Consider the following 25,801-nt stretch of genomic DNA (forward strand, 5'->3'; position numbering starts at 1 on the left):
GACATTTCATCCAGTTACCCTTGTGTTGAGCCCAGTAACTTGTGTTTGACAAAATTGGATCTTCCAGAGAGACATCTACTCTTGATGTGAGGAATTCAAAAGGCAAATAATTCCTGGATAGTCTTTCCAGTATTTAATCATCCTTACAGTTAAATTCCTCAGTTCTGTACCTTGTTTCTAATTTGAATTTCCTGACTTTAAATTCCAGCCACTGACTCTTGTAGTATGTCTTTTTCCACTAGATTAAGAAACCCTTTAAAAACCCCTGTGTTCTTGGGATAAAGGTACTTACATATCTAATCAAATCACCTTTACCTCTTCTTCTGAATGTTATAATAAGAAAAATGTATTTACTTTGAAGAAGCATTTACAGGCCCCAATCACAGAGCAAGGCCCTGGGGAATTGACGGTTTTTAGGGCTCAGTTTTTAGGAAACCGAGGTTCACTCCTCCTGTGTCACAGACTTCTGGCATGTTCTTGGGCATGTCACTCAGCTCCTTTGTTTCATAGGTGCTCATCCCCAAGATGGAACTACCATGAGTGTATATACACCACAAATACATGTTCCTCCCCTGTAAAATGCTGGGGGAACAGTATTAATCTCTGTGCTGAACACAGGAGAAGCACTTAATATGATGACAATCCTAAATAATTGTCCAACTAAACAGAAAAAATCCCCATCTCATGTTCAATATGGGTCAAGGTTGAGTATCTCCTGTACTGAACTCTGAAACAAGTGTTGATTCCTGTTGTGCAGTAACCATGTTTTAAATTAAAGCAATAGTGAGTTGTGACTACATTAGGTAAGTGAGTGCAATGCTGTGTGACTTGTTCTGATGCTGACCTCAGCTATTTGACCCTCACATTGTGCAGAAGTATCATTTGGATCCTCAAGATAAATAATCCAATGGCAGGTGACTTGGGCTTGAGTTAAATTGGCTGACTGAATGCATGCTGACATTTTTATTTTTTGCCACACAAGGTCTCCCTTCAGCACAGGTACAGGTAAAAAGTAGAAAATTCTGTCTTCAGCTGTCCCAGCAGCCTCCAAAGTGATTGTGGGACTGTACTCCATTTTACAAGCCATTCATCAGCCCTTTGGCATTGAGGCTAGGTCTTTACAGAGCTGGAAAATTTTGCAGTCCTGGATTGGACTTTGTATCTCTATACAAATGGTAAAAAAGAAAAAAAAAAAATTAACTCAACAGGGAAATCCCAATTACGGTTCCAGAGTAGGCTTCCAGTCATGCCTAAGGCTTCTGCAATGTGAATATCACCTAGATTAATTGTGAGACTTGCCAGTTTGACATGGAGTGCATGTACTTCATAGACTGTCCAGAAAAGGCATATAGTACAAAATGATAGTGCTGAAGGAATTGATTCCAGCTGTGGACTCAGATCAAGCCTTTGACTTGGAAAAGTTTGGGCAAAGAACCTGTGTGCTTCTCTAAATGTACACTTTGTGGACTCTGTAATGTTTGGCATGAGCTAGGTTGCCAGCTAGTGGGAGGTACACTGTTCAGCCTGTACCAACTCCTGCTTTACCGTGGAGGATGCTAGGAGGAGAAGGAAGGATAGGGGTATAGCCAGCAAAGGCCCTGAAACAAGATGCCCCATGGAGACATCTGGGAAACAATTTTGGAATAGTTTTAATCTTGTCCCTGTGCTGTTTCCCTTTCCTGTCCATATTAGTATCCACAGAACAACTCTTTGCTCTTACTTGCAGGTTTTTATTTGCTCTTGATCAAAAACTCTGCAAATATCCGTGATGCTGTTTCCTTGTTTCTTGGGCTTTTGAAAACACTGTGGCTTTCCATGACTTGTGGTAAGTGCAACAACTACTTCTTGTGCTTTTATCAATGTTAAGTGTATTCTTTTCTCCTCTTCTGAAACAATGACATCTGGCATCAAGCAACTCTACACATCATTAGCTGAGGAGCTCAGTGTTTAAGAACCTGGCATAAGAGCAAACCTCTGAAGTCAGGATGTGCATTAGCTGTTATCATTTGCTCACTCTTAATTACCTCTTCCCCTTATTTGTCTCTCTTTAATAGTATGCCAACAACATCTTCTAACCTCTCACTCAGCAACTGATTTGTCAAGACTATAGGTATTATTTATTCCTAAGCATTTACGTTTAGCCATGGGGTGCAAAACTGCACTAGCAATTACAAAACTGTGGATCTGGACTAATTCCATGAAAGGGCTTCAGGTTTAAATTGACAGATTTGTTCTGCTCACTGCCATTCATGTACCAAGCCAGGTACTTGTCCCAATCTGCCTAAAGTTGAAGTTTGTGTCCCGGGGATGCTGACTGCCCTTCATGGGGAATCCTGTGCAGAGCTGTGCTGCCTTAGGCATGCTGGACTCCCAGCTGCCCCTCAGGAATGCAGCAACAGAGGTGCTTCACTGTAAATTGCCAGGAGGGGCAGAGGAGTATCCTTGCTAATTCCTCTGGTCACTCAGGCTGCACAGAGGGCTTGTGCTTTGCTAGGACAGTGTGGATGACTGTCCCTTTTCATCAAGGCACTGCATGAAAGCAGAGGCTGGGGAAGGCCAAACTTGGTGTACCTGAAGGAGTAAGGAAAGAAACATGTCCATGAAGCAGTTGCTGACTGCAAAGGTTTGCATTTTTCCTGAGAAGTGATCAGTCAGGAAAGAGTTAAACTGACACCTTCTCTGGCATCTACCTGCATTTGCAAATAAATCAGCCATAAGAACAACTTAGACAGCCTCCTCCTACATGGCTTCTCCACTAAAAGACGTGGGAGAACGGCAGTGGCGCTGCCTGTTTTGCTGCAACCCTGTCGGTATTTCAGGTATTGTGCAGAATTTCACCGGGTCCTGTGCAGATTAAGGTGCTTTCAGTGCAATGTTAGGCTGATTCTGAGAACCTACACTGACATACCACAAGCTGCTCTGCTGGGGATGGCTTGAACTCCATTTGTGGCTTGGTGGTGCTTGGTGCTGTAGGTTAGACAGTGTTTCAAACAGGCCACAGTGTAGCAGCACCTGCTGCAGAAAATGTGAAGGATAATGTACGTAGCAATGCTGTCTTCCCTGTCATTCTCAACAGAATACCCAGCTGGAAGATCATTCCACTGATTTGCTTCTCTCCCTTTTGGGACAGCACTGATTTTGAAAAATTTTGCCATGTAAGGTCTTTATAATACATTGTTTATACCAGTTCTGGATGTGACTCTTCCTTACGCAGAGCTTGGAAATTAAACTTGCAGCATTTTTAGGTTAAGCAGTAAAAGGAAGCTGCTGATAAATCTGTATACATATGTGCCCCAGAGAAAGGGGCTTGGTTGGGAGGTGACAGGGTTAATCTAGCAGCACACAGGAGAGAATCAACACTTTTTTGTACCATGTATCTTGATTTATTCCACAATGATTCCCCGTTACATTTAAGACTGTTTCCAACCAGCTTGCTACTAGCCATCCTATCCATGTATGGGCTGCAAATACTGCAGCAATAAGTGCTACACAGTCAAAAACATTTGAAATAGCAAAGCAAAACAACTTCATAGAAGTAAACCAAAATGTCCATCTCAGCAGTACAGGGCTGTTCTTTACAAACAAGGACATAGCAGGTAAGTCTTTACTGTTAACAAATCCAAACAGCCACATCTAAAAGTAATTGCTTGACATCTAGAGATCTGCTCCTACTATAAGACCACAAGATCAAATACTGCTCTGAAGGTTATTGGTAACAAACAAAACAATTGTAAGGATTGTTATTGGTATCAAACCAAAACAACTGTAAGCATTGTGGAGAGCCACATCTCAAGGAAATAAATCACTCCTGCTGTTCCAAATGTGTTGGGTCGCTGTGCCTGCAATGGGGAGTTTGTTCACACACACAGCTCCAGCATAACAGGCTGGAGCATCCAGCACTGGGGCTGCTGCATACATGCCATGCATTTGCAATTGTAGAGCAGCCAGCTGCTGGATGCCAGGCATTTGGAAAAGCACTTGATAGCCGTGGCAATACACAGTTGTCTCCGTGAGCTTTTCCTACAGGACAGAGGATCAGATTGCATAATGCAGAAAAATCCCATATTATAAAGGATATCTGGCAATGGCAATGTTGCCTCATAGACCCTGGCTATCCTATTGGAATGGAAACCAAAAATCTGGACCCTGTAGGCTCATATCTTGAGTTAAATTGTATCTGTTGGACAGATGCTAACCCAGGTCCTCTGGGAAAGAAAGTAGGGATGTAACAGAGAACACAATTTGTCTTTCAAGAGTTTGGAAAGCCAAATTCTACACAATGCAGAGTGTTTACTATCTGCTGCTGACTCTGCCAGCAAAGGACAAGCTGTTTATCCTATTGTCACTCTGTTTCCCATGTATACACTAGAGATTATCCACTTACCACTGCTGAAACACACTTGGAGGTTGTAAATTGAAAACTTCTGGATGACAGGTCAGTAACTGGGATTTTGACTGTAACAGCCCATGCAAACCTGGACTAAACTGTGTGGCAGGTGCAGTTGAAATATAGGATGCAAAACCTGCAAAAAAGAGCATGTCCTGAAGAGTGTGCAAAGCATAGTTCTAGTCTGCACGTGGTACAGAAGCTAGAGAGGGAATACTGAAGCATTTGTTAATAATTTATTGAAGTATTAAATTACTGGGCATATTAATTTCTATGTTGAACATATCAGGTCAGGGTCCGATGTTTTTGCAAGTCCTATTTTCTGGTTCAGGAGTGGGTTTTACTGCTGAGTTCCAACATGACTTGGGAAAATTATAGTGTTTTTCTACCTCTTTGAAAAAAGAATTGTTTCTGTGAAGCAGCCTGAGCTGGAGTCAGTGCATCAAATCCTTAATGTTCCATCACTGCTCTTCTCTGAAACTCATGATGTGCCTGGATGTGACCACATGAGTTTAGATGACAGTCTCGGTATTCCTGGGGTACCCAGGAGTCTGAGTCTGGATCTGTGTAACTCCAAAACGCTTTCTTTCCGCAGCAGAAACAAAGGGTGGAGGCAATTCCATCCATCAGCAGAAGAAAACTCCTTCTAAACAGGAGGGCAGGGAGTGTTTCAGAGAAGCAACTTCTCCCTGTCAAAATCCTTCCCCCTTCCCAAGATGGAAGGCTTTTAAACCTTTGTGCTGCAATCCAGACTGCCAGAAGCTCCTGTCCTGCCACTGCTGCACTGTTACTGTGGGCAGGACCAAGGTGCCTTTGCATCTTTAAAGCGCTGATGCCCAATTTATGGGGCTCTTCCTTGAGAGATCTGGCCAGATCTGGCAATTTTGCCAACATGACATCTTTTTTGGAGTTAAACAGGACAAGGTGGTGCTGCTTACATATTGCCTGGTCCCTGATTGTCCAGATTTAGGTTATCTGGGGACGAGGGCATGTGAACAGTGCTCCTGCCTCTGCCTTTGCCAGCTGTCCCTGCCTTGCCAGTGGTCACTTCCTGCGAAGCTGAACAGCTTGGGTTTGAGTTTAGGGAAGATGAAATTGTGCTGCAGCTACCCAGAAGACAGCATTTCAAAATCTGGGCCTTCAAAAGTCTGGCTCAGAAACCCTGCCAGTTTGGGGGCTGTAGTTATTAATTCCATTATTTAGAATTTGTAGTCTGACGTCCTGTCACGCTCAGGAACGCTCCCCAAAGTCAGAGTGTGCTTTAAAAAGAATCATAGCTGCTATTATTATTATATTAAACATAACTGGAGATTCCCATATGCTGCCGTGCCTCCGGGAGGTGGCCCCGAAGGGGAGCGCGGTACCCGGGCAGGAATGGCAGTGCCAGAGGCGCGCGGAGGATGGGAAGGAGCCGCGAGGTCCCTCGTCGCTCGGGGCGGGGGGGACCCTCCGGCGGGGCCGTGCCCGGGGCGGGGGCAGACGGGGCGGGGTGGGTGCACGGAGCCCGGCCGGGGCGCGGGGTGGCGCGGCCGGGGCGCCCCAGCCCGGTGCGGAGCCGGGGGCGGCGGGACCGGCGGGGGGGCGCGGAGCCGGGCGCATGCGCTGCGGCGGCGGGGCGGCGGGGGCCGGGGCGGCGCGGGGGGCCGGAGGGAGGGAGGGAGCGGGCGGGGAGGAGGCTGGGCCGGGCCGGGCCGCCTATTTGAGGGAAAGTAGCGCTCGGCAGGGTGCTCAGTGCCGGCCGCCGCGGAGAGGCAGCGGGCGAGCGGCCGCCGGTCGGTGCCCGCAGCCGGCGCGGCGCTGCCCCCCTGCCGAGGACTGCCGCGCTCGTCGCACGAGTGGCGGCGGGGGGAGCCGCCCCGCGGGGCCGCCTCTGCCCCTTCCCCGCCGCGCCGTTAATGGAAACATGGCGATGGCGGCTCCGACCGGCAGCGCGGCGCCCGTCGCCCCGGCCCTCTGCGGCCACCTGGCCCTGCTGCTGCTCCTCGCCGCCCCCGCCGCCCACGGCTACAGCTTCCCCCAGCAGCACACGTAAGTGCCGCCGCCCCGGCCGGTACCCCCCGCCCCGCGGCTCGGCCCGGCGCGGTGGCGCATCGCGGGGCCGCCCCGGGGCCTGCGGGGGAGCGGCGGCGGCGGGGCCGCGGCGGGCGCTGCCGGTGCCGCGCTGGATGCGGGCGGGCGCGGGGGTCTCTGCCCGCTCCCCGCCGGAGCGGCGGGTTGAGGAACGGACCCAAAGTTGCTGGAAAGCGCAAACTTCCCCGGCGGGTGCCGGTCCGCAGGGCGGCTGTCGGAGCCTTAATGTGGCGAGAGGGGGGAAAGACCAAAAAGGACTTATTTTCCAGCCCCCCCCCCCCCCCATCCTCGTTTCAAGCACACAATATGGTACCCACAACCGGCCGTGCACACCGGAGTTTGAGCATAAACTAATAATAGCTGGATAGTTCCACAGGCTATCCGAGCTGGCGGGTCTTCCTCTCCCTCCCTCTGGAGCGACTGAAATTGACTGTAATCTACTGAAAGAGAGTCGGAAAGCAGCTCGTTTGGGTGAGGGGGTGGGGGACTGGAGAGTCGCTGCAGGAAGGATATAAATAGATTTTTTTTGAAGAAGAAGAAATTGCTTTAGAAGTTAATGTTTGGGAATATTTTCTAACAGGGATGGCTCTCTTGCCTACCGTGGTAACCCTAACCTGCCCCTCTCCACACATCCACGGGAAACCTTGCTGAGATGTATTTTAAGAGGCTGTCATCTCCGTTATGAATTGCTGAGGTTTGTTGACACAAAACTGAAAAAAATCCAGACGATTCAAAGTAAAGGTTGACACCACGTCCTTACAGTCTGCATTTCTGAAGGTGGGGGAAAGATTTCAATGACATAGAGTTAATAATAGCAGTGTTGCCCTTAACTTCGTGCTGCCCCAGTGGATGTGCACTGCTTTATGTCACAGTTGTCTTGTCGTTTGTGATTTGTTTAAAAATATAAATACATTTCATATATATATGTCATAGGAAGTAGTTTTGAAGGCCTTTTAGATTAGTGTCTTTGATCTCAAAGTACATTTTTGCAAACATGTAGTCAGGCCTTCTGAAAAGAAGGCTTATCGGCAGAAGAAACAGTGTTTCTTGTTTATTTGGGAGAGCTGTAGCTTACTGTGTTAATATCTGCCTTCACCAAAGGCAGGGTTGCTTTTTCCGAAATCCTTCCCATTCCGACAGATTCCTTCTGGATTCTTTTGGGGCACGTATTCATATTTTTAAATGTCTTTGACCTTTGGGAGCCGATGGGTTCCCTTTTCTTGCTGTCATGTAAATACAGAAATTCTTCAGGATAAGACCCTGAGAAATGTCTACCTACAGGGGGAGGAGAGGAAAGGGAGCGTGCCAGTTCTCCTCCAAGTACCACAGCCTTATGGCCTGATCCAGCCTTGCTCTGCCATGAACGAGCTCTGCTTCCATGAGAATGCCTAAAGAAGCAAAGGGGATTCTGTACTTGATGAAGCACAGCTCAAGTTTGTGGGATGTTTTTGATATTTCAGCAGCTTTTCATGGATTGCAAGTTGTTGCATTTGCTTATGAAGTTCAGAACACAGTATCAATTTATAGAATAAATTTCTTTTGGGTACCAGTTTGTGAGTCAAAGCTGTGTTTTCTTTCTAGCAGCAGAAAGTTTTATAAGAATGTTCTTCTACTAAGCGAGACATAAAAAGGCTTCTAAGTTGTAAATAATATGCTTGCATTCCCTCACCCTATGATCTATGTTATTCTAATAAACCATGCCAGCTTTTTAACCAAAGCATTTTTATTCCAATTAATTTGGAGGGGTTTGCTAGAATAGATTTTGATAGCTCTGTGCTCTCTTATCTGAGGTTTTATCAGAGTGGGCCTGATCCTGCACTGAGTGAGGCAAGATAAGCAAAAACTGAAGCTGCTGACAAAGATCCATAATTTCTTACAAATACAGAGAAATGATCCTGAAGAGGCCACTAATTGTGTGTGTGTGCCTCTGGTGGGAATCAATGCTGTCTGGCTGCATCTGGAGAAGAGACACAGAAGGGACACAAGACCTCAACCTGACCTGATACCTTCCTCCTTGTTTGGTTCCCCTCATGACCTGCTCTGTGAACCCAGAGAAGAGAGAAGTGACAAATGGATATTTGATGATGATGCACAATTGCTGGGCACTAGGTTAATGCTGTAACCTGTGGGCTGAAATGCCTGGTGAGCTCTGCCCTAGGGCTGCTGTGATTATTTGTTTCTTGGGAAGGAAATACTTAATGGGAGTAAAGAGTGCGATGGTAGCTGGCACTAAGGCTTGAACAATCCCGTGCAATTGACTGTTCCCCCGAGTAGTTACCTGTTTGCACCCTTCTTGATTTTAAAGAGGCTGGATATAACTTAAATTTTTTGGGCAGATTTACCAGGAGCGAGATGAGCTGATGAGATGTGCTGCTGAATTCTTCCCATTACCACCTAATTTTCTCCTACTTTGGACAATGCACCTTTGTGAATGATTCAGAGCATTGATTAGAAACATGTTTGTCTTTAGAGGTTTTCTCTGTAAATCACTGAAGTCATCTTTTACTACAGGACTCTCAAAAATGAGGCTGCTTTTTTAAGCAGCCCCAGAACTGTTTCATTCTGGCGAGCAGCAGAGTGAACGATTAGGATATCTTGCCTAAGGGGGGAAAGGAAGAAAATAAAGAACATTTTTGGTTTTTTATTTTTGTTTACAATTGTATTAATTATTGCCAGTGTGTTGATTCTTGGTTCTGTCCCTGATAAATCGCTGGCGTTCTACATTATCTCTCTCCTCCCGGGTAGCATGGTTTTAATCATCTTATGCTGAGCTAAGGAAAGCTCGGCTCAGCCAGTTGTCCAAAGGGGAATTTCTCATTGAGATTTAAAAAGCAAAATCCCAGATTGGAACAAACCCATTGGGGTGGGTGTGTTAGGTGATGGCCACTGACTGACAAGGCTCCTTTTAGGAATGGTCACGTACAAGAACGTGCTCTGTGTGGGCAACGGGATTAACGGCTGTGGAACGGAAGGCTGTTGGTTGCAGTTAATTTTTCTTTTAAATAGTACACAGAGGGATTCCTGTGGCAGCATGGTAACAACCTCTGCTTGAATTTCTGAGCAGTTTGGTATGAGATAATTGAAAGCCTAGTCAGTCAGGGAAGTCCTGTACCTGGATTGCCATTGTCTCAGGTTAGTGGAGATCATGCACGTGAGTGCTGGTGAATGTGGCTGCCAGTGCTGCCACTGGGGAGCAGAACAAACCCCCTCCTCACTTTCCAGCAAGGCTTTTAGTCACTTGGACTTGAAAAAATTTTGCCATCTGCTAGAGGGTGGAGAGCCATTTGCTTCTTGTGAGGAAGCAGGTGTGTGCAGAATTTCTGCGTGTCTGCTTGGCTTCATCACTGCTCTGCAGGGCATCTCTGACCAGGCAGCAGAGCAGAAAGGTATGTCTGCAGGGGAAAGTGCCAGTGTGGTGTCCATGGTCCAGTCCTGCTTTTCCAACAGGTTTAGCACTTGTCAGATGTAGACAGTTGTTTTGGGCAGCAAGCTGGAGGTGTTACCCCTGTTCATGTCAAATAGTGAGCAGTGAAGACTCCTGCTCAGAGAGTAAGACTTAATATCTTTCCACCATCACTGGAAGGTGGGCCTGAGGCTGCCTCTTCCAAATTAGTTGCTTCTTTGTAGCAGATTTTGATTTGTACTTGTCATTTCACCCCAAATGAGGTTAATGATGCTGGTAGTCATAGCACATCTGGGCTAGCAGGGCTTGAAATAAATAACTCTATTAGGACTGGATGCTTTAGGGTTTGCAGAGTGCCATGTAGAGGAAGCTCCTTCTCTTGCTCTACTGACCACCTGCTGTGCAGTCAGAAAATCTCTTCCAATTATGGTTTTGATGCTTGGCATTGGAACTTGTCTGGAAAGGAGCAGAGAAGCTGGGAGATGGCCTTGCTTGTCTTCTGCTGTGCTCCACTAAGCAGAGAGACAGCTCCCTGGGAGGGCAATCTACCACCAGGAGTGACTGACAGATCCTGGCCCTCCATCCCTGTGAGAGCTGAGCAGCCTCTGTGACAATTTGTACTCAGTGGAGGCACAAATCCCCAGTGTCCCTGCAACAGCCCTGTGCAGGCTCTGCTTGGTGGCAGAAACCCCTTTTGAGGTGTTCAGAGGCATCCTGAACTTCCCAGAGGTAAAAGAAGAGCCTCACAAAGAGGAACAAATGTTTTTTAAAAGCCATTTGCAATATTTCTTGCTATTTAAAAACAAATGTCTCCATTCCTGTTACCAATTCTGAGTGCTTCCTTCTCAGTTCTCACATAGAGAATGAGCAGAGCATTGCTGCTTTCTTGCCTGTGGCACCTCAACACCATAACCTGCCTGCACTCATCCCCTTCAAGACTGTGGTTTCAGGAGTTTGAGTTTTTCAACTGTATACATTGAGAAATTGTTAATTGAAATTCTCTTGAGAAATTGTGTGGGTTCCCACTGAAATCAATAAGGCTCCTGCACATGGACCTGAGGGTAGAAATGGGCTCCCGCTTGGTGTTTGACAGGCAGAGTTCAGCAGCTTTGTTATAAAGAAGCTCTGTGTGTGTGTGTGCAGCAGTCCCTGGAAAGCTGAAGGTGGTTAGGGAGGGTCTGAATGGAAACCTGAGCATTTATCCCTGAACGAGCTGCCTGGAGTTTGGCTTCAAAAGCCATCAGAATGGCTCTCGAGGGCTGGCGTGCTGGGGCATCTGCACGCTGCAGCATGGAGCACGTGCACACGCTGTACCAGTCAGACAATGCTTTTTTCACCCAATGAAATAGTCAAGTGAGAGGAAATAAAAGCAAAAGTCATTACCAAGCAACATACTTGAGTGAAATATTCAGTAAGAAAGGAGGGGAACTGAATGCTTCAATATTTACTTTTCTAGGAGCCTCTTGAAAGCAAAATGTGTTTTGTTAGCAAAATTATCTTTCCTCTCTGGTGTGCTGGTAGTAGTTTGTTGTTTTAGAGCAGTTCCTGTAATCTAGCCTTCATCCTCGAGTTTATTATTGCTTGGTTGCACGGGGAATGGGGTTGTACAAATTGTTGTTACTGGAGTCAGTTTCTGTCAACAAGCTATTGACATGGTTTTCTTTAGGTTGAATTATTTGATCTTTTGCAGAACGCATGTAGATTTCCTTCATTACTTTGACAGTTTTCCTACAACCCTTCCCATTCTGTCTCAGCCATTATATTTTGGTCATAAATACAATGAGAACTAAAAGGTGTTTATGCAGACCAAAGGATTCATTCTTCCTCTGTAAAGCAACTTGTTTCTCGAATTGACTGATGTGTGAGTGATGGGGATATTTAACCAGATGATCTTGTTACGGATGAAAGGGCTGCAGGGCGAGAGACACAAGGATCTGAACGAAGTGAGGCCAGACAAAGGGTGCACAGTCTGTGGTTTCTGTATCTATTCATTAACTCATCACAAGGTCGTTATCCTTGCTTTTGATTAGGCTACTGTGCCACCTCCTCGGAAGCTGCTGCTCAGTCTGGTGGGGGACAGGGCAGGAGCTGTTGTACAGCACAGCTGCTCCCAAGGCTGTGTGAGACTGCCTTTCAGGAGAACCAGGATCAATTCTCCTCCCGCACGTCTAGTTGGGACTGAGAACTCCGGAGGAGATAATTGCTGACAGCAATCAGATTGGGTGCTAAATGCCATATAAACCATCTAGGTCAATAATGATGGTAGAGCCTTGGGCACAGTTGTCAAAACAGCAGTTGAGTTTGCCTATCTCTTTGTGCAGCGACTCCACTGATTGTGCGTAGAATTAAACGCAATAAATACAGGATGCAACATGATTTTTAGCTCTGGTGTATGTCAGAATCCCTGAAGTTCTTACAATGAAAAGGAGTTCTATAATAAGAATGTCTCTTGCCTCCCTCGACCTTGTTCCTTCTTTCACTGTCCTTGAAGAGTGGGGATGGAGCTGTGCTTTGCACAGACTAGGCTGGAGCTACATCTGCACCAGTGGGTTTCTGTTCTGAGTCCCCTGAAGCCCTGGATAGACTTTGGGTATCCTTGGCTTCTGCTGGTGTGAAAACTGTTCTACCCTTTCCCACAGTGACACTTGGGGAATTCCTGAATCAATACGGGTTGTGCCTACAGTGAGTATCACTGGTAGAAAACCCGGGAGTAATGCAGTACAAAGACACGTTCATTTACCTGACAAAGGTTGTCTATCTTGAATTATTTATGAGGTTTCACAGCACACTAGTAAATTTTGTAAAAGCAATGGAGTCCTGGTAATGTGAGCCTCTTCACTGCAGCTTCCGTAGTGGAGTTGTTCTGAGGAGGTACTGGAGGTGGGGGATAGAGGAGGAGGAGGAAGAAATAGGCAGCAAGTGGAGGGATCGAGAGAGACTGCTGTTTTCATGTGCAAATGATGAGGTGTGCAGAGCAATGAAGTGCGAATTAGTTAGATCATGCTGTGCATTGGAGCAAGTATCCGTGTAGTGTTAGAAAGCAGCCTATGCTTCAGGGAAGGGTGGGGGTGGAAAGGATGGAGAGCACAGACACAAGGACAGAGCAGGGTGAAAATCTCATGACCAAAATACCGGCTGCTTCCCATCTGTAGAAATGCTGTTTGCAGGGGTAGTTTGGTCAAAGTACATACTCATTTTGGTGAGGTTTTCTTATTCAAGTTCCAGTCTTCTTTTACTCAAGCCAGAGCTGGCCAGGCTTTTCTGTGTGGCATTCAGCAGCTGAGAGGCTTGGAAGTGTGCAGAGCATGTGGCTGTTGACCAGAGGGGTTTGCTCAGGATAACCTGGAACATGTGTGTCCACAGGAGCATTGAGTCAGTGTTGTCTAACACGGAGAGCGAGGGCAGTAACAGTCGGAGTCCTGGCAGCAGCGCGTGGGCTTGCTGCAATCCCTGCTGCAACACCATTTCAGTGCTAAAAGTTAGTGCTGCAGCACAGGTTCCTGGTGTGGCTGCCACTGTGCACCTGATTTGTTGGTACATAGAGCCTGCCCCGTGCCTTTGGGCTTCTGAGCCTCTTGGCCTTGCAAGCACAAAGTCAGCTCTTAAACGGTGGAATTGGGAAAGAATTGGGAAAGTATTGTATCCATCTCCACTGAAGTGACAAATGAGGATATGATTCTCCTTATAAATACCAATGCTTCTCAACTCATAACAGAGCTGGGTTCTTCAACTTTCGTCACAAGCTGCCAGTTTGCTGTCAGGCTCTGTTTCTTCTCCAGCGGGCACTTAATATTCTGCAGTCCAGAAGAATCCCATATCTAAAGTCTGAGTTCACATTCATTCTCCAAACAGCAAAACAAGGGGCATATATCTAAATAATTTTTAGAGCTAACCTTGTATAAGCTACTTACCCTTCACAAATATATATAAAGAAATATATAAAGCTCTCTGTAATTTCTGTTGAACCAGAGATATTCTTGTATTCGAATTCTTGCATCTATTAATTTTCATGTAATATCTCTCTATTGTGGCTAATAAACACTTTCTGTACAGTATGAAACAGGGAGGATCAGGAATGCGGTGCTTTGTTTGCATTTCTAACATATAGTGGGTTTTACAGGCAGATTTTTGGCAGCTGTGACATGAACACCAAAACAGAGACAGACTTAAGCCAAGCAAAGCACTTAATGTTCAACTTTATCAGGTGTTGCAGATTGAGTCAGATTCTGGGCTGTGAGTGGTTGAACGTCTTTTTATTGCTCCATAACAAACTCAGTAGACCCAGAAGGAGCTGAAGTGCCATTTCCTCATGTCTGAGGCAGTCCTGTAAATTAGAGGTCTCTGCTAAGTGTTCACTGTAGTGTCACATTCTTGGGATCAGTGTGTGTGGGAAGTATTGTGTGGGCTCTTGTGCTTTCAGTACCTCTGCAGGGAGAGGGATGCTCCTTGCCCAGGTGAAAGTTAACTTTCTGCAGCAGTGTGTCATGCACACATGGGGAAGAAAAGGGTGGAAGTAAAAGCATTTAATTATTCAAGGCCATCCAGCTGAAAAGGGTTTCAGGACAGTGAGCTAGGCATGCATCAAAGCATCCTGGGCACTCCTCTGCTTTCCCCTCATCCTCTGCCTGCTCTGAGAAGGAGGGAAGATTACATGAGTATGAAAAAAAAATCAATATTTTTCTCTTCATGCAGTTCTTACTTTTATTTATTCTGTTTTTGTTTGCTGGAAAGTCTTAATAATTGTTGATCAGTTACCAAACTGATGACATTATTTTGCCTCCTACAGAATAACAGCACTTCAAAGAGCATAGACCAAAAGGGACCTTCTCTGTGTGTAGGGATGCTCTCATGCCCCCCCTTGGCTGTGTGCTTTCTGATTGAGCCATTCCTGATGTTAGGCTTGTTACAATGCAGAAAAAATTGCTGTTGTCAAGTCTTGTGTGCTGTACTCTGCTGTGTAGGTTTAAAAGCTGAGGATTGTCAAGAAAATTTTAAAAATACTGGGACAAATTCATCCCTGATGTAATGATGCTTGTGGGATTATGCGCAAGATAACTTTCAGGCGTTTGTCTTTTAACTTTTAAATATGGTGGTACTTGTGGTTGCTTCTGGTAGGATTTTTATGGTGAGGTGGAGAAAAGAAAGGCAGCTAACACATCTACTGTCTGCTGATGCTTTGGTCTCAGCTTCCAAGTAACCCCATTTAGCACCTGCCCGCCTGTTTGACCCAGCAGCAAAAATGTTGTGTTGGCATTTCTGACATCAATACCACCTTTTTACCCATCATCTTAAGGCTAAATGGAACCCTTCTGTGTCACTTGCTCCTTGCTATGTTTATTTGTTGTGATCTCGCCTTTACTGCAGAGAAAAATCTAACCAGCTCTGTCTCACCTCAGCTGTCTGCTAGGTGCTTGGGGCTCTTTTTCATGTGAAGTGGCTCCTTCCACAGGTGAATTTACACCCTCACTTTCCCCCTGCTTCCCTGTGCTCCCTGCCCAGACATGAGGACAGAGCAGCTGGGTATGAAAGGGCTCTGACAGCCACGTTTTGACATGACGTCTCACTTCAGCACTGTCACTGCTGAGCTTGCCCTTACCTTTTCCCCTCTTGCCCCTTTTCATGCCAGCCTCACTGGGCTGTGTTTCCTGGAGCAGGCAGTGTTACCAAGCCAGAGGTGAGGATGCATCCCAAGGCTGGTGCTCTGCATGGAGCACTGCCTGTGTTGCCACACTGTTGTGTGGGAATCTTCTTTTTCTGCCCTTCTCCTCTTGATGCCATTCCAAGTGAATCCTTGTGCTGAAAGCACTGCTGGTTCGTGCAGTTTGTGAATGTGATTATGTGTGCTGAAAGCAGCCTTGCCTTTTTTATTTCATAAGGGCCTCTTAATAAATGTCACTTATTTGGGGACGCAGGCAGCTGAGTGCATGGCCAGTTACCTTTCCATTGAGGAGTGGCTGCCAGACCCCATCCTGTTCTCTGGAGTCACAGCTGGCTGGTGGAAGTGCAGGTTGCCAGGAAAAAAAAATAATACAGTGTTTTTATGGTAGCTGGCATAATAGTTGACTTTCATTCTTAATTAAATCTACTTATTGCTGTGTTTGTACCATTCCTGTTGTTCTCAGATCTCACTGGATAACATGAGGGCTCTTGTACGTGAGGTTGCTTTCAGAGAAAACCAAACAGCTGCAGAAAGGAAATGTGGGATCTCAGCACATCGTTCCCGATGTCCAGAGATGCCAGGAGAACCCTTGGGGGGTCTCGAAAATCCTGGAATGTTGCCAAGAGTGTTTGGTGGCTTGATTTTGATCCATCCACAGAAGTAACAAGAATTTGAGGACATGAGAATCACTTTAGAGTGAAGGGTGTAAAAGGGACACATTTAGAGGGTGAAATATAAACTTTAAGGTTTTTGGTACAGGGGGGTTGTGGAGACAAGATGGAGGGATCAGGGCGTGTCTCGTCCTTCTTCTTGCTTCTTCTTGTCCTCCATCTCCTGTGGTGATGTTGGCACTTGGGGATTGGTTTATGGTGAAGGTGCACTTGCTAACATGGGTGAAAGGCATTGGAAAATAAAGGTAAATATTATGTACGTAGATTTTAGTATAAAAAGACATGACCGCCCCGTGGGTGGTCAGAGTGCCTGTGACTGCTTGCAGATCAGACCTCTGTTGGGCAGACAGAAAATTTTGTAGATAAGAAACAATAAACAATCTGAAGATCGAAAAGCTGAAGAGTCCAGACTCGTCCTTTGAAACGCGTGCCACCCAAGAACCACCCTACCTGTGTCGGGGCAGAGACAGACAGCCGAACCCGACAAGGAAAGGTGTAGTAAATGTAGCTGTCCTTCTTATGGAGGAATATCAGAGTGATTGCAGTGTGGTGAAATGGGACCTGCCTGGGCTGCAGGTGAGATGCTCCAGCTGCATTACCTGAGGCCTGTGTTGGGGCCACAAGTAATGGTGGACCTACAGTTTCTCCATGTAACGATCTATGTTAAATGCAGGATTCATGTGCAACGCCTGGTGCTTCAGGGCTGGGTGGAATTGGTGGCCAGAGCCCTGTTTCATCCTGCAATTGCCAACCTGCAGTCCTGAATCACAGTTTGTTGAACTGCTCTGAAGTTTGTGATGTTCATTGCACAGAAGTCCAGATCCCATGAGCAAAGCAAGGACTATTCCAAGTATATTCTATTTTTTGTGTCTCATTTTCCACATGAAACTAACCTTGCTTCCTCATTTGGCTTGGTTACAGTATTTATTACAATGACATTCCTCATTTTTTTCTGCTGCTATGATATTGAGGTTTAATATTTATCTTCTAATAGTTTCTGAGTAGCAGAGTGCTGGCATTACTGGCAGTGATGTATAGTTAATCCTGAGCACAGATAGCTCTGAGAGGTCCAGACGGACTTCAGCCCTCAGTGGCACACTTGTGAGTGAGGAAATTAGCTTAGAAATTGCTGTTTGTTAAAATTGCTTCTGTGTTAATCTTGCTGTGATACCACAGCTTCTGGCAGTATGTGGGTTAGCAAGATGGCTGTGGCTGGGAATGAGGGCAGGTTCTCACTTTGAAAGAGTCTCAGCAAGGACCTTGTCTTACACCTTTGCTCTGAGGAGGTTTACACTGAGCAATGTGGCCCATTTTTCAATTGCCAGGCCTATCTTCCAGGTGTTTTCTTATCCCCAGTTGACCTTCTGGCCTACTTTCTGTCCACTGTGTGTTAAAAGGTGACCAACCTGTCATTCTTGGCAAGCATCAGGAGCAGAGCATGTGTGCCTCAGGCTTGTTCCCTGGGGAGACAGGTAATTCTTTCATGATGCCCTTGGGACTGTTCCCCCTGCCATCCCCTCCCCATTGCACTGTGAGCATCTTGTCCTGCTCTCCATCTTCCCCTCCTTGTTGTGGTTTTGTACATGTGCTTAGTAACAGCACTTGCATTTCCCTATTGCTCCTTTTGCTGCTGAAATGAGAGTTTCAGACACTCCAGTAAGTCAGTGGTGGAGTAGAAAATGCAACCAGATCACAGAACTCCTCCTCCTCTGTTCCTTGAAATGAATCCATGCTCTTGGTTGTGGGATAAATGTTTGTTCTACTATGTACTAACAAGACATCAGATTGAGATGCAAGAACAGAAAACGGGGGCAGGAGGATTTGGACTCCAGGGAAAGTGTCTGTCCCTTTCTTTGCTGTTGGGAAGATGGGAACTGTCCTTGTGGATGAAAAGCTTCTCTGAAGGACACTGTTCCCTGGCAAATGCCTGAACATCAAAGCTTGGGCAGTGCTGTTCTCTGTGCAGTCAGAGGGCAAGAGGCTTTGCTGCTGAGTGCTCAGCACTGGACTTCTCCAAATTAAATGGGTGTCTTCTGCTGCATAAGCCCTATGTTGGCTCTTTGTACCATGTAAATTATGGATAGGCACCTTTCCCAAGAAATACTCTCTTTAAAATTATATTTTTGTGCTGATGAGGCAGTCATTTAGAATTGGATCTTATGCTTATTGCCTCCTTGTGGCAAGTGCTCACCAGTGGGACCAGTTACTGGGCAAGCTGTAGGGCTGTATCCTGACCATCCCTTGGACATTTAACCCCTTGGACAGTACCTGAGATACCATCTGAACATTTCCTGCTCTCTATATGTGTCCTGGAGAGAAATTCTGGAGGCCATTAAGCTGGGTAATTTACATGCTTCTTGAGCCTGTGCCTAGGGAAATATATTTCACAGGTAATTTCAAATCTCTTGGCGTGTGGAAGAAGTCATTATTCTGAACAGAAAGGGGCTGGTGATGTCACAGGCCCCATTGAGAGGACCACATTAGAGACTGGGATTTTTCTCTCTTACAGGAAAATGTCCAAGACATTCTCTTCATGGGGTGTTGGGATGTCAGGAGGTTTTGAGTCTAATGTTGATGCTCAAGCAGAAAAGAGAATTATTGCATAATCCTCAATTCCAGTTACATGTGAGCATACTGTGTGTGAGGGCTGGGAGCAAACCTGCTCTGGGGTACCCATAGGTGTATGAGTTTCTTGCTTTGGTGTTCCACTGCTGTCTTCCAAGGGCAGACATCAAAGTTAGCATCAGGAGGCTGAGCTGCAGTTTTGACTCTGTTCCCAAAAGTCTGTCAGGGTTTGAGACTACTGCTTCACCTTGGTAGCTCCAGTCTCCCCTCCTGAAAAAGATGGAAGATATTATTGTTGGACATATTAGGAGGATTTGGCAGTTTACTGTTGATCTTCCTTTTATGGGGTCCTCCAGGACAGGAGGTGAATTCTTTTCAGTGTGAAAAGCTGGCTGTGGCTGGAGATGGGGAAACTGAGCCTGATAGCTCAGCATCCTTTCCATGTACAGCAAATCCTTTGGCACCTTCTGAGTATTCCCAGTGTGGTTCAGACACCTCCATTTATACAGATTTGTGTCCTTTTCAGAGGAACAGACTTGTATTACTTTTCAGAGTGATATGTAGATGTTTTTTCCCTGTGGAGAGAGCAGTCTTTGTCCCAGTTGGACAGGGAGAAGGAGAGAGGAGGTGACCTGTGAAAGCTGGCAGCTTCATCCCTGTTGCTGTTATGCTCTGGGTGATGCAGCAGTACTGGGACAGCTGAACTGGGCTTCATGTTTCCACTCTGTCTGCTTCAGAGCTTGTCTGGATGCCACCTTACAGCAGGAAAGGTCTTACAGACAGCTTTTAGATGTGTATCACAAAGTAGTGAGGTAATGGTATAAAATGCAGTAAACTGCTATTTATTTTTTTTAATGCTCTCCACCCCCATCCCTTTTTTCTTTTATTCCTGAAAGGGACTAATACAATGAAGAGCTTCTGCAAATGAAGGCAACTGCATTTGAAATAACAGGGTTCTGGGTGTTTGGCTGGTGAGAGATGCAATAAACGAGCATCGCTAAGTGCTTTATAATAACAATGATTATAATGCTCTCTTAGGAGCCAGGAACTCTCAGGTAGGGGGATGGTGTGGAGAGGGCTTGTTTAAGGTGGGGGGTTTAACTAGATAGAGATGGAATGACAGTGATGCCCAGAAACCCCTGCAGAATGTTACATATGGTGCTGTGAGAGGCTACTCCAAAAACCCCAGGAGACTTGGACTGACATGGTTTGAGGCTGAAGCAATGACAATGGATGTTCCTAAATAGCTTCTGGTAGCAGGAGGTCTTTGTGGCAGAGTTTAATGGCATCTCTTCTTGGTAAGCAGGGAAACTGCTGACACAAATTCAGCAGAGTTCTGACTAGTCAGTAGTCCTCCACCAAACTCCTTGCTTGTTGTTACGTGATCAGATTGATCATTTGTGCCAAGTTTGTTTCTGATCAGCTGAAATCTGCCATGGGCAGGGTGGATGCTGAAAGCAGTCCTCTGGTGTCAAGTGGCTGGTAAGAGTTTACATTGTGCTGTTGGCACTTTGGCCACCTTTGTTTTGCTGCAACTCTCCATGAGTTGACTTGACTCTTCCTGGCAGTAGAAACATCACCAGGTGGACAGTCTTGAGTGTCGGGAAGCTCTTTCTTGCCAGGGGCTCCAGTCAATCCTTCATTTCCTGTTTTCCTGCTGCAGCTTCATATCTCCCTCACCCTTTGAGCAGCATGCTTAGCAATTAAGAAATGACTACAATGTATGTATTCAAAACTCAATTCCAGCCATCAAGATGTGGCACCTCTTTATCATGCTTTGCCCAATATCTTGACCAGACTCTAGAAAAATGACCCAAACAAGGTGAATTGTTTGCTTTGTCCAGTATCACACTGTTTGAGTAGCCAGGAGGGGGAGGTTGTGAACTATCCTAAAGTCTTATAAAAGCCTGCGTCAGCTTGGATGGTCCTACTATTGCTCAGCAGTGATGGAGGAGCACAGGGCAACTCACAGCATGTAATCATAAAGTTGTTTGCATGTGCTTTAGAGGGCACTGTTCTGATGGCATGATAGAGAAACACTGCCAGACTGTCGTCTTCCAGCCATCCAGCCTGACATACTCAATCACAGCTTCACTTTGTCTCCAGGCTGAGTAAAAACCTCTCCCATCTCCAGCCCCAGGTACAGGTCCTGTAAGTTGTGGCTGTTTTGTCTTCAGGGGTGGCTCAGCCTTCCATCTGGTGATGAGGATTTACTGGAATGAACAAGAAGATGCAACAAGCGATCTTACTTCTGTCAAGTTCCCAAGAGAGTCATGAATTATACACAGAATAAACAAATAACCTGATATGTCTGTCATTATATCATAAAGGACTTTAATAATTCATGCAGCTTGCAAAATCCTTACTAAGACCTACCCTCTGTAACCTTATCTTTGCTGTGGGGGATGGGATCTCTTCAGCCTCCACTCAGATTGCATCTGTAAAACAGGAGACAGAGAGGAGGGAGGTTTTATCATAAAATTTCATCTGTTTAATGGCTTGCAAAGTGACGTGCAAGAGTTATCAGCCATTGGGGTCTCAAGGGGTGCTGAAAATGACAAGTGGCTGCATTGGGTGAAATTTATGCTGGTAGTGTGCTCCATAAAACTGACACCTATTCACTTATTTATTAATTCATTGTGTTTCAAGTCTAGATTTGTGACAGGCTTTGAGATAAGGAGCCCAGTTCTAATCCTGTGCGACGAGAGTGCGAAGATGGTGCAAAGAAGCCATGGGCTGCTCTTGCTCCTGATGCACATCAGCAAGTGTGCCATGGAAACAGAGTTCCCAGATGTAAACTGAGAGCAGACTTTCCAAAAAAGCAGGGAGGCTAAGGCATTGTGTTAGTTGGGCTCTGAAAAAAACAGTTACTTGTTGTGGGTAGGATACTGCTGGTGTCACCAGTGTTGCTCCAGTGCTGATAGCCATTGCCTTTGGCTTATTTTGTTTGTTATGGTCCTGGTTGTGTACTGGGTTCAAGGCTGGAAGGGCCTTTTGGCAAAAGGCTATCCTCTGCCCTGTGGTCTGCAAAAAATACCTGCTGTGCTTGCTTTGCCATTTGTTCTTTTCATTGCTGTATCGGTGAGAGGTTGTGCACGTGTTTGGTCAGAAGAAACTGGTGCCTGTGTGGGGCCTTTCCCAACACTGCCAGGCAAATGTACAAGCTCACACGTTCAGTGGCATCTTCTTCCTCTGTCTATGGGCAAATCATCCACCAACAGACTGAGATTTTCCTCAAATCTACTCCTAGGCTTTAAATTATTCACTGCATTATCCTTTGGCCTCCAGCTCCTTTGCATATCAAATACTCCAAATCAGCTTTTTGTAAAGTTTGAAATTCAAGATATTTTGATTGGACACGCAGCTCTCAAAGAATAGTTATCGTGGCTCTTTGTCATACTGGGAGGGCATTTCAAGTAGGGTCCTGCAGGGATCTGCCCTGGACCTGCTTTTCTTCAATAGTTTCATTAATAACTTAAGCAATGGAATAAGAAATATGCTTATAAAATTTGCAGGCGACACTGAGCTAGGAGGGGTTGGATGTACTCTGAAAGGCATTACCAGAATTCAAAATGATCTAGAAAAATTGAATGGCGAGCTGGATATCAGCAAAATGAAATTCAGTGAAAACAAATGCAAAGTACTGCACTTATGAGGGAGAAATGAAATGTACAAATACAGAATAAAGAACACTCGTCTGGGTAGCAGCGTGGCAAAAAAGATCTTGAGAGTTATTGTGGATCACTTTGAGTCAGCCAAGTGCTGTCATAGCAGAAGGGCACATTTATTCTTCAGTGTTCAGTAGGTTCTTGGACAAGACTGGGGAGGTGATGTCTTCTTCCTCATACAGCACTGGGTTTGGCTTCTGTTGGAGTACCTGACCTCACTTTTTGGCTTGAGTCTTTGGAGATATAGGCACACTGTAGAGAATCCAGAGAAGGGCAATGAAAAGAATGAATGTTTTAGAAAACAGTGCAAAATAGAGAAAGCTGTGAAAAGCTGAGTTTCCCTTTCTATTTATTTTACTACTCTAAAGGATGCAACAGAATCATGATCTTCCAGTTCTTAGGAGCTTGTTGTAAGATTTTTTTCAGTGTCAGCTGTAGGTGGGATATGTGGAAAGAGGAAATTGAGATTTAGGGTGAATAAAAAGGGAACTTTTTTTACCATGTGCTGAAAAATGGAACTGGGAAGAGGTACTGTGGGGATCTTGGGTTCACCTTCAGCAGAGAATTTAAAGAATAGATAGAGAACACTTCATGCAGAGGGCTCAGGTGCTTAGATGTCTTAGTGCAAGAAAGTGGTGGAAGAGGAGTTCCTGAAACCCCTGCCATCCTGGATATCTGTGACTGAACAGCTACTGCCTGTTCTGTTCTCAGGTGGAGTTAGACCTTGAATGGGTAATGCCTCTGGTTTTTGATCGAGAAATCATATTTAAGGAACAATTTTCCTATTGTCCTAAATGCCGCTGGTGACAAGTTGGTGGTTACTGTTGGTTTTCTCACAGATACCTAGAGAAATATTCATGCTCAAGAATTGTTAATGAAACACAATTTTTTTGGTGTAATTTTCCCCTCAGACTTATTTTCTCCTCACTCAGCTTTTTCTGTGCTGCAGATTGAGAAAACTCCACAGTTAGCTTTTTGTTATGTTTTAATACATGTTTTTGTTATGTTTTAATACATGTCCACAGTTACCTTTTTGTTATGTTTTAATACATGATGGGGTGTCAAACTGGGATCAAGATGGATCTGATAGGGAGTTTGTCACTTGGGGCTTTTTATGTGCAGTTTTTTGCAATATATATCCTGCTGCAAAAAATTGAAAAAATAAGCAGAGGATGGGACACAGAAAGACACCCAGAAAATTAGTGTTTGAATTGAGGAGAACAAAATAATGTCATGAAAGAGGTGAGTGTAGACAGAGTATCCCTTTCCTGTCTCTTAAAAGATTTTTCTTTAGGATGTAGTTCTAATACTCATTTGTCCTGTCCTTCCTCCCTATAATAATGTCAAAGATGCTTTCCTATTGCAGAGAAGACCAGATGGTAGAGGTGAATAATGTCTTGATAAATATTAAGAAAAGACTAGTCCAGAAGGCAATTTTTTCCACCCTTCCTTTATATAAACACCTGGGCACATACTTTAAATTAAAACACAGTCATAAAATGACAATGTGGGAGGCTTGATAATGTCTGGAAGCACGGTCAGTAAGTTATTTGGAAGAAAACAGGTGTTCTCTCTAAGTTGTATCTTCAGGGGAAAATAAAAAGGCAACTTGTTTTTCCTTGATGGGTAAATATTTGCTCACGTGGGTTTTTTACAGCCTAGGTATGTAAGAGAGCTCAGAGGGGGCATATCCTGCACACACACACATGCATGTGTGTGCACTGACACAGGCTATTATAGTTAAAGGATTAAGCATCTTGAAGGAATAAGCCAATTATAAGAAGTTCCTGCACAGCAAAAATTAGACAACACAGTAATTAATAACCTTATTAAATAGCAATATTTGGGCACTGAACCAAAGCGTATGAATCAGGGTGAAGCATTCTTGGCTGAACACACTGTGTGAAGTGTAGACACTTGTTCAGAACACACTCTATAGAACCCAATAAGCTTTGGGGCAGTAGATCCACTTAGCAAGTAGTTTCTCCTCTTGTGCTTTTATGTCTCTGTGACTCTCTCTTATTTTTGGGGCCAGGAAGGCAGCAAAAGAAATGGACCAATTCTCCTGGTTTGTTTTTTTTTTCTAACCTCCTCTTCTGCTCACAGCCAAACAAGCACTCTCCTAAGGCTTCTTTTAAGGAAAAAATGTTCTCAAGCTGAAAACTAATTTTCTTTCCTCTTGCTTCTCTTTTCCCAGTGCTTTTGTGAGAGGTGCCTTGCAATGAGGCTTATACTCATTAGTGGTTTGTGAGACTGCCTTGCCCACCCCTAGGTTAGCCATGAGGAGGTGTCACTGAGGGGTCTGTCCCATGTACCCAGAGCCACCAAGGGGCAGGGTGACCTTGGGCTGAGCTGCTGTGGCATGTCCCTGATGCTGGCCACAGGCTGGCAGTGCATGGCTTGCACTGGTGGCTTCTCTGTGAGTGTCTCCAGTTTTCTCTACAGAAGACCAGGACTCTCAGGCTGCCATCTGATGTGTGCCCACGTGTGGGAGGATGTGGGCCAAGCACAGCCTGTCTCCTGCCTTTCCAGGCAATTATCATTTTCTTCTGAAGCTACACAGCTGGAGCTCCAAGGTTTTCTCCTGGCCCCTGTTTCCTCACTACAGTGGACACCAAAGTGGTGCTTGGTTTTAGGAGGTTTGTGCACATGGCTCGTAAAGGAGCCTGGTGCCTTTCTGTGAGCACCACCACAGCCGTGCCAGTGGCTTCCCAGCCAGTGCATCAGCTGTGTTCTTTATGCTTTACTTGTAAATGCCATTTCACAGGAGCAGCAGGGCACTCCTGGCAGCGTGTCTGGAGGAGTTATTGCTCCTCAAGCCCTGTACTGCACCTGAGGCGTGCAGCGATGGCCCAGGAACGCAGTGACTGCCGTGTCCTATTGCTTACACCTTCCACAGGAGACACACTGCACACAGGAATCTCCATGTTCATCATGGGCTAGCAGCTTCTTTAACCTCTGCAGCCTTGCTACAGTCATCTTACAGAAAATTTTAAGGGCATTAGTTTAATGATTTTTTTTTTTTCATGGTAACTTTCAACCCAGTATATGACAACTGAGATGAAACCTCCAAATTTTGGCATGTGGCCCATTCTGCGTGCTTCTGTCTTGGACATTACCAGGGTAGAGGGACATAGTAATGGATCAGACAAGAGTTCTGACAGTGCTTAGATGTGGGTGAGAGATGTGCTGGGTAGAAAAAAGAATTTTTACTACCACAGGCAAAAGTTCTTGGATAGCCATACTACACCAAAAAAAAAGAAGCTGCTTCTGCTATTCCTTTTTTTTTAAGCTAGAAACCTGGTGTGAGCTATGCCAAAATGCTGTCCTTTTTATTTGATAGTGTAATACGTGCATTTATTTCTTTTTAATATTGAT

At 45.4% G+C, this 25,801-nt stretch overlaps 1 protein-coding gene across 2 annotated transcripts in view; it reads left to right on the forward strand.

The window, feature by feature from the left end:
* Window positions 1-6,082: 6,082 nt before the first annotated feature.
* CACNA2D2 (calcium voltage-gated channel auxiliary subunit alpha2delta 2) overlaps window positions 6,083-25,801 on the forward strand; it is a 211,778-nt gene continuing 192,059 nt past the window's right edge. For both annotated transcript variants that reach the window (XM_036390790.2, XM_036390792.2), the window contains exon 1: window positions 6,083-6,415. In XM_036390790.2, coding sequence (XP_036246683.1) covers window positions 6,291-6,415 — 125 coding nt within the window. In that variant the 5' untranslated portion in view covers window positions 6,083-6,290. The remainder of the gene's footprint in view (window positions 6,416-25,801) is intronic.

The sequence above is a fragment of the Molothrus ater genome, chromosome 11, assembly GCF_012460135.2.
Source record: "Molothrus ater isolate BHLD 08-10-18 breed brown headed cowbird chromosome 11, BPBGC_Mater_1.1, whole genome shotgun sequence".
NCBI classification, from domain to species: domain Eukaryota; kingdom Metazoa; phylum Chordata; class Aves; order Passeriformes; family Icteridae; genus Molothrus; species Molothrus ater.